The sequence below is a fragment of the Myotis myotis genome, unplaced genomic scaffold (genome assembly GCF_014108235.1).
Source record: "Myotis myotis isolate mMyoMyo1 unplaced genomic scaffold, mMyoMyo1.p scaffold_m19_p_3, whole genome shotgun sequence".
Classification (NCBI taxonomy): domain Eukaryota; kingdom Metazoa; phylum Chordata; class Mammalia; order Chiroptera; family Vespertilionidae; genus Myotis; species Myotis myotis.
Window position 1 is genome coordinate 123207041 of NW_023416335.1, and position 9337 is coordinate 123216377.

General features: G+C 48.8%; 1 protein-coding gene across 1 annotated transcript; it reads right to left on the bottom strand.

The window, feature by feature from the left end:
* Window positions 1-947: 947 nt before the first annotated feature.
* FGF23 (fibroblast growth factor 23) lies at window positions 948-9012 on the bottom strand. The gene is made up of 3 exons (XM_036300364.1): window positions 8745-9012; window positions 3114-3217; window positions 948-1511 (listed from the first exon to the last, which is right to left on the bottom strand). The coding sequence occupies exons 1-3, from the start codon at window positions 8944-8946 to the stop codon at window positions 1044-1046; spliced, it is 774 nt and encodes a 257-aa protein (XP_036156257.1). The 5' UTR covers window positions 8947-9012; the 3' UTR covers window positions 948-1043.
* Between the last annotated feature and the right edge of the window lie 325 nt (window positions 9013-9337).

Sequence of the window (9337 nt, forward strand, 5' to 3'; positions counted from 1 at the left end):
TGGACCTGGAAGTAGAGGCTTGATGAATTGCCTCTTAGGAGAGTTTGAATTTATTTCCATTTTGAAAAACAAATCCTAGCAGGCTAGATTTTCCAGAGCCGGTACCAGGGCTCTTCCTCAGGCCCAGTTCACTAGAGCCAAAGACCGGGCCAGAGGCCAGGCTGTGCCTGGGAGCGGAGCAGAGTGCTTCTCGGCCCTCTGGCTCTGGCTGCTTAGAGAGCATGGCCAGGGGCGCCCGGCCCCGGGGAAGCTGGAGTTTTCTAGCTTGATTTCTGCCTCAGTTCTCTGAGCATTCTGGTGAGGTTCTGACCGGCTTCCACCCATCTTTTTGACAGCTGTTCTCCAGAGATGCTCAAGGAAGAACAAAGACTTGGGATTAGGGTTCCCATTCGTTTGCCCAGTTCGGCTGTTACTGCCCTGCCTGGGTCAAGGTTACAAATTCGAATGCCAACAGGGCCAAGGTAACAAATGCAAGGGACAGAGGAGAAGACTGCTGGCAGTGACTCTTCCTTCACCCGCAGAGTGTGAGCTCACTAAATTGTAGCTTTGATTTTAGCGCTAAACTGATTAAGAAGAGAGGCGCCTATATGGAAGGAAAACAAGAGAAGGGAAAAATCCTCTCTCTCCGCGGTGAAGCGGGAATTTCTATTTACCTATGGGGCTGAATTCAGAAAGGTGGTTTAGGTGGGTCGAGGAAGGCAGCGAAGCCCCTTTTCTCAGGCCTCGAAGGCAGGTTCTCAGGGGCTTTCCTAGGGAAGGAAATGGAGAGAAGCGGCTAATTGCACACACATCACCCCACCTCCCCTTCCTTGGCGTGTACAGGGGGCTGTCCCTTGCAGTGGTTCTCAACCTTCCTAATGCCCCGACCCTTTAATACAGTTCCTCATGTTGTGGTGACCCCCACTTTCATTGTTACAAATTGAACATAATTAAAGCACAGTGATTAGTCACAAAAACAATATGTAATTATATATGTGTTTTCCGATGGTCTTAGGCGACCCCTGTGAAAGGGTCGCTCGACCCACAGGCTGAGAACCGCTGCTTTAAAGGCTGCGTGCGTTTCTGAAAGGTACGAGAAGCATTCCTTTGCGGGTCCTAGGTGGACCTGGGGGTGGCGCGTGCGAGTTCACCCTGTTGCTGCTCCGCACCACCCCGAGCGGGTCGTGGGCCGCCACGCTGTTGTCCTCGGCGCTGCTCAGCTCCTGGGAGCAGGAGGCGGGCGCGGGCGTCAGGCGCGGCACGGGCTTCAGCACGACCAGCGGGTCGGCCGCCGAGTTGTCCTCGGCGCTGCGCGTGTGGCGGCGCGGCGCGGGCGTGTTGAAGTGGAAGAGCGGGATCTCGTTCCTCCGCGACAGGAACTGCGAGTAGGGCGGCGGGTTGGTGCCCGGCAGGAAGGCCCTCTTGGCCCGGCCCAGGCTGACGAGGAAGCGGTGCTGCGGCGAGTGGTACACGTCGTAGCCGTTCTCCAGCGTCTGCTGGCTGAACCGGCAGCTCTCGGGGCTGAAGTGATGCTGCAAGGCGGAGGCGGCCGTGAGCGCAGCCCGGCCCCGGCCCCAGACCCGGCCCCAGACCCCGGCCCCGGCCCCAGACCCCGGCCCCGCCCCCGGCCCCGCCCCCGGCCCCGGCCCGGGCCCCAGACCCCGGCCCCGCCCCCGGCCCCGCCCCCGGCCCCAGACCCCGGCCCCGCCCCCGGCCCCGCCCCCGGCCCCGGCCCCGGCCCGGGCCCCAGACCCGCGCTCCCGGGGCGGACCCGCCTGGGGTCCCGGAGGCAGCAGGTGCTGGGAGGAGCCCCATCCCTCCCGAGTACTCTGCTGGGAGGTGCATTTCACCTGGCTGGGGAAACGTGGTTTGCACCAGTGCGTTAGGCACCCACCGCAGCTCCCACCCCCAGGGCGTGGCAGCCACAGGGCTCACAGCCCCGGCATAGAGGTGGGCGAGGGCGGACGGAGCCGCAGCGCGCCGGTGCCTGGTTCTGGAGGGAGGGCTAACTTACTAGTAAAGGCAGCCTTGTCCTTCCAGCGCTCTACCTTTTTGAACCCTCTTTTGGCTGGTGGAATGGCGTTTGAAGGAGAAAGGGGATGGAGTTTGGAGGGTCAAACATAAGTGAGGGTACTCACATCAGAGAAAATGTGATTTGGGAGTTAGGGACGTGAACTTTAGCAACAGATGTCCTAGGTCTGAGCCCTCAGTCTGCCACTAACTAGGACAGGGTTTTATTGAGTGCCTGCTAGGACCTCTGCATATTATATTTAGTTTAATCCTCAAACTCCATGAAGTAATGTTTTACAGATGAGAACTATGTATATGCAGTCAACAGCTATTTGTGGTCAACAGCTATTTATGTATCCATTTAATTTTCTATATTTCTTCAACAGGTATTTCTCTGCTCTGGGTCAGATACTGTTATTGATGTTGGGACACAGCAGTAAGCAAAACAGAAAGTCATTGCTCTCATGAAATTTCTGGTGCGTCTGTCTGTCTGCTTATCCTGAGATAAGCAGCCCCATTATTGTACCATCTCAAAACCCTTTGGGCTGTGCCTGCAACCTGTAGTTTGGGAAATCCTTTGCTTATCCGTCTGAAGGACCAGCCAGCACAGTTGGTGCAGAGAAAATTAATTAGAGAACTTTAACTAGGGGGAGCCCCACAGGGCAATGGTCCATCCCACTTTCCTTTTTCCATTCAAGGAAACTGAAGTTTAGAGGAATGGGGGGGCGGGGGGGGGGGCGCTTGACCAAGGTCAAGGAGGTCTAGTAACAGAACCAAGAAGACACTTACGGTTTCTCACCCTTCCTAATGCGCTTGATGACATGAATTGACATGGCTGAAGGGCCTTTGGCTACACACAAGGTGCTGTGTTAGATACACAGATGAAAACTAACAGGCATTAGACTACAGGCTAAGAGTTTGGGCCCCAGAGCCAGACAGGCTGGTTCAAACCCCAGGTGTATAAACCTGAGCATTTACTACTTCGACTGAAAAAAGTACTCAGTGAAAACAAGTCATCAAGATATTCTGCAAATGGAATCTTCAAGCTATAAACGCCTATGTTCTGTCAAAAAAAAAAAAAGATAATTATTTGCAAATGGTGATCAGCACAAAAAGAAACTCACGGATCCAAAAATGTTGCCTCTAAAGTCCATGCAGAGGTATCTCCTACTCATCACTCCAGTTATCACCACAAAGCCAGCGTCCTCTGATCTGATCATCAGGGCACCTGTGGAGAAAAGCATTCAGGTCAAACCTTGCTGTACGTCCAGTTCCCACCTTCGAGCACTTCTGGAAAACCTGCCTTCATGAATCTTCCCTTGATTAATTTTAATGGTCATGATGATTTCACAAACCCTCCTCTTGTACTTACTTGTTCAGCCTCATTTCTTCGTCACGCCCCCACTCTTGTTCCCTCTCCCCCAATTACCTTGCTCCTCACCCCCTTGCCGCATGGAGCATTCTGAACTCCCTGCATTCTTTCATCTGTGCCCTACACATGTTTCTCTCCTTGCCTGGGCTGTCTTTATCGTCTCCTTGCCTGGCTAATACCGCTTCACGTTTGTGTGGTAGTCACATTCCCCCAAAGCTTCTGCCTTTGTGATTTTAAAATCTATACCAAGATGTCTTTCAAGGATCCGGGTTGCACATAGAGCCTGATTCTCCACCTGAGTAGCTGTGCAAATGTCCCTGGTACCTCAGTCAACACCCATCATGTGTCAAAAACTGTATTAGAATTGATCTTCCCTCTCTTCTCTGCTTATTGAAGTCACTCATCCTTCAAGGCCAGGCTAATCTCCTTCATCATTAATTGTTCTTTCTTTTCAGCTCTCAGCACAATGCCTGTACCTCTATTGCAGCATGCATTTCATTCCCCTTGCTTTAGGGTTACATACCTAGTGTGTCCCCTAGAGGGAGCTACTTAGAATCAGATGGTTTATCTTTCCATGTTGAATAGGGTTGGATGGAATTTTTTTCTTGGGTCTTTATTGCTGTTCTTTGTCTTTTTCTCCTTGGTGATGTCCCCTCAAGGTGCTGTCCCTCATGGTCTTTCAATGCCCCTCTCAAAAACTAGTTTCTGGCAAGGGCCCCAAATCCATTCACACTACCTATACCTTAAATAATTGATAACAGCTTTAGTACACCCCTCACCCACTCCCATGGAAACTTGCAATTTTAACAAGTACCAATGCCTAGTTAAAGAAAGTCTAAAGCTTTCTGTTTTGTGGCAAGGGTACAATTCAGCAAGACTTATGCCCCACATGCTGTTTAATTACCTGACATTTTCTATTGAAAATCATTTCCTTAAATCTTTAAGGTCACTTCCATTGCCTACCACAGAATTTCCCCCTGCATCCCATTTGGCCTCAGCCCGCAGGGAGGAGCCCGGGTAGTGGTTCAAATCCCTCTTTTAGAAATGGTGTGTTCCCAGTAAGTGGTAGCATTTCATGGGTTGACTTACAGCCCGTCTCCTCCTCCACCCAATGTAGGATCAATACAAGACCTCTGAGAAGAGCAGCAGCCAATTCTTAGACACGAGCTGAGAACAGACCCTGATCTGGACTGAAGTCAGAATGACGTGGGACAGAGGAAATGAGGTGGGAGCAAGCCTAGAACGAAGAGAAAGGAGGAGGCCAAAGAGGAAAGTTAATTTGATTCCAAGTTTGGCTGAGGGTTAGCCTTGAGGGAAGCTTCTGGAAGCGGGGTGGGGTATGGGAGGTGTGGAGGATATTTGCATTGCTCCATAATTGGGTCTGCCTATGTGTCTCGAATAGGTAGCTAATTTTGTGGTAAGCCCTGAGAGAAACTTAAGGAACATGAAAGGAATAGTTCTGTCCTGATGAATTTTCTTTACATTGAGTAACTTTTTGAGTAATTGTGCGCCAAGAACTTTATGTATTTTAAATTTTCAAAACAACAGTTGTATTGTTAATATTATTAATATTGGCAGTAGCAGCATCCCATCTTAAGTGTTGTGGAAACTAAGGCAGGATTCAAACTAAGGTCAGTGGACCTAGCATCCTTTTCCTATCACCTTGTAGCTTGTCTCCAACAGAAATCATCAGAAGACAAAGTCAAGGCCCCACACAGTGGGTCAGGAAAGGAGCACTGAACTAGGAACTGGATTCCAGTCCCAATTATACTTCTTACTGACTTTGTAGCCTTGGGCAGGTCATGCTCTTGCCTCAGTTTCCTCAGTTGTGAAAAAGGAATAATAACAGCTGTCCTGCCTGCTTTATAGGGTTACAATTAGAATCTAATGGAATGATGGCTGTAAAAATGACTTCAAAGTGTTGAGCAAAGGAAAGGCATTAGACAGTATAGCTGACCTGCCATTATGACATCCTGTGCTCAGGGTCACTGTGGGCAGTGTGCATGGGACACCTGCTCTTGGTCTCCGGGGCCAGTCCCAGTAGGAATCAGCCTGCAGAGGAACAGTGAGCAGCTGGCTATGGAGGATGCTCAGACTTGAATCAAACCAACATAAGCCAGTGGGAAAACCAGAAAATATAAGAGAAAGACTCTGTTCCCTTTGCCATTTCAGAAGGCATGTTTTCACAGTCTGCACAGATGCGAGGGCAGAATTCAGCAGAAGGAAAGACTAAACCACTGGCTGCTTGAGTCACAACCTGTTGGAGCCAGGCAGAGTGAATGGACATTTCTTTTAGTCGCAACGGGTGGTGTGTGTGGCCCTGGGAGAAGCACAGGTTTGGGCTCATGGTATCCTCTAGGTCAATGGTCGGCAAGCTGCGGCTCGCGAGCCACATGCGGCTCTTTGGCCCCTTGAGTGTGGCTCTTCCACAAAATACCACATGCGGGCGCGCATGTACAGTGCGATTGAAACTTCATGGCCCATGTGCAAAAGTCGGTATTTTGTGGAAAAGCCACACTCAAGGGGCCAAAGGACCGCATGTGGCTCGCGAGCCGCAGTTTGCCAACCACTGCCTAGGTAGGTCATCTACTACCTATGTGACCTTGCGTGAGTTATTTAAATTTCCTTAACCTTTGTTTTCCTCATAAGTAGCAGAATCACCTCATTTGGCTGTCTAGAGGATGCAATGCGATATTTTTATCCACTGTAAAAGCACTTTCTAAATGCTGGTAATTGTTATATTACCTCTTTGCCTCAACCTCTGCTGTTAAAGTAGAAAATTACCTGCTCTGTTCTAGTCTCATAGCCAGTAAGTGACAAGTAAGATGATCTGTGTAAAGTACCGCCAGCTCCTCAGAAGAAAGAGAAGATTTTGAAGGATGAAGGAGCCTGAGGATAATTCAACTTCAAATAAAGAAAATGCCAACGAGGAAGGAAGCGACAGTAACTGCATCTAGGAAATGACAGTAACCAGGGGTAGTAAGCATCTTTTCTCGGCTGTTTGCACAAAGTGGGGGGTAACAGGGAGTGGGAGGGTGGCCTTGTTCATAGCAGGACAGGAGACACAGACGTCGGAGAGGCTCCCAGCCATCCGTGCTGAGTCCGAAGGGAGGTTACAGAATCTTGTAGGTAGGCAAGTTCACAGTGACCAACCACCCAAAGATGGGGTGGGCACTCAGCTATTAATCAAGAATTTGCTAAAGCACAGCAATCAAATGAGACAGATTTCACTGGAAATCTATAATGACTTAAGAGGGGAAAACCCACCCACTCCTTCCCATCAGTGTACATGTGTTGCTTTACACTCATTGAGGCGGCAATTATAAATCCTCTGTTAATTAGTTGTCCTACCTATCCACATACGCCCATGTTTCCTCTATTCTTTTTGGTAACATTTATCTTAACGTATGCATTTTTTTTTGGTAATGCACATGATACCTGATTTGAATAGTACAATAGATTATTCAAAGTAGGAAAAGTGTCTCTCACCCACCCACCACCTTGACCTGAGTTCCCCTCCCCGGGAGCACCCTGTTTAGCTAGCAGCTATACCTGACAAAACTTTTCTGTAAAATAAAAAATCTGAAATCAGTTCAGTTTATTTTACTTCTTCTCAGTCATTCTAATTCATTCCAACTAATACTCAGTGCCTTCGCTGGGCCTGACACGAGTGGATATTTGAGGGAAAGTTCTACATTTTGGCTTGCCTGCTCAGTAGGCGGAGCCCCATACACTGGAGCACTCAGCCCACCGCAGCCGGCTCATGCCAGTCTACTTTGCCATGTTCAGGAGGACTCCTTTCAGTGAAGGGGGTGGGGGGGTCCTTTCAGTGAAGGGATTCCATAATTTTAGAGAAGTTTTATAAGCATTCTCTAATTGAATGAAGCCCTTTCCATCTATGGGAATCAGAATAAGGTACCATAAACCACGCGTGCACATTAAACCTTGCAGTGGAAGTAAGGGTGACCCTCCATGGGAGCTGCAAAAATTGTATTTCCGAGAAGTCTGATAATAAGCTGGGGGACAGGGTGAAGTGCTTGAAGGGCCATGCCTGCCTTTGCAGTCACAGAGCTTTGCATGATGTCAGACACATTGTAGGCTCCGCTAAACACCCCTTGGATAAAATGAGCAGCACTTTGGATGTATCAAGTATATCCAGATTTATTTCAGATTTTCGCCATTAGACTCAGACTTGGCTTCCAAGATGTTGACTCCTGAATCCTACCTTATCCTGTTGAGTTCCGGAGCCTTTTTGGTATTTGGAGAGACCTTTTCTCCCTCCTCTAATCTCTTATCACCATCCATTGAGCACTTGAAGAGATTTGAACTGTTGGTTTTGCATGTGCATATACCTTGCTACCAGGTTTAAGAACCTTTGATTCTTAGCAGAATTACTGTCTTGCACACAGCAAAGCCACAGGAAAATTACTAAATAATTTAGTACAATATACAGCAAATAGTTTTCTGTAATTAAACAGATTGTGATTACTCTTCCATTCCTTTAATTTGTTCTTTAATTTAATCAGTATATATTTTTCTGTATTCTTAGAGTAATTTTTACATATTCTAGTAAAATAGAAGACCTTGTCTTTTTCAATATCCATCCGTCCTCCTGCTTCATTATTTCTTATATAGGTGCACACCAAAGGGCCCTCATATGAATCATACATAATTGATTGACTATTGTGGACTGTGATCCAATGTTCCACAAATGTAATCTTTAAAACATTCTAGTTGTCTTGTGTTGCCAAAGAGCTTCCAACTAGCTCATTTGCTACTGATTTGTACTGAACTGGGTAGCTCTGAAGCGCCTGGTGACCTGTTGGATGGATGCATGCATGGATAGATAGATGAGTGCATGAATGGTTTGTGCACATGGTCAGGCCCATCAAGACAACATACCTGGATAGTCTGTCTTTTATACATTTTTCCTGAATAAATTTAAAAGGCCAGAATACAAGAAGCTCCAAGTTGGAAAGAGCCCCTGAGTTCAGCTATTTCAAATTGGAGTTGGACACAGGCATCTTCTTCACAACCTCCATTGCTAACTCTGCCCAAAGCTCATAAGCTAAAACTCAGTGACTATTTACCTGTCTGTCTTTGCCCTCTGAACCTCCTTGCCTTTCTTGGACTCTTTGGACAGGACAAGGGAAAGTGGCTGCTGTTGTGGGAAGAAGGACTTTAGTTAAGATAGAAGGTATTCATGCCAGTAGAAACCAGTAAACGTTACCTAGGATGGTGGCAGAATCTTCTCCCAAGGTTTAAACACACACACAGAGGCTGGATTAGCCCTCTGGTCTAGCCCAGGGTCTCCCCATGTCCCTGGCAGGGGACGGGCAAAGGAGCTCCCCTTCCTCCCAGCCTGAATGAAGCCCCTACTCACTGTAGATGGTCTGATGGGGTGTGCCGTCCACATGGCCGTCCTTGTGGATCTGCAGGTGGTAGCTGTTCCTGGCTGAGGCCGTGTACAGGTGGGTCAGGCCACCCCAGCTGGAGCCGAGCAGTGGGGAGGCATTGGGATAGGCTCTGACCACACAGCACAGGGCCAGGACGCAGACCAGCAACCCAAGGCGGGCCCCTGGCATCGCTGCTCTCTGAATGGCTGGTGCGGAGTTTGAAACCTGACACTGCCTCCCTGACTCGGGGCAGCCTCTCTGGCCTTTTTCTCCTCTTCCCCCTGGTGGGTATCTGGCGTGAGGATCCCAGGCTGGATTCCCTCCTTTCCCCCTTGGGCTTTTAAAGGGTAGCAGTGTGACATCAACCAGGAAAACCTCCACTGTCCACATCCTCTGTGTTGTAATCAGCTCATTTGAAGAGAGTGCAGAGAACTCTGAGGCTCACAGAAGGCACGTCGGTTACACACACACACACACACACACACACACACACACACACACACCAATTTCAAGCCAACGCTCCAAGAAGTGGATGATGTGTGGGCAAAAGTTATCTATGACTGTTGACCTGTCCCACTTC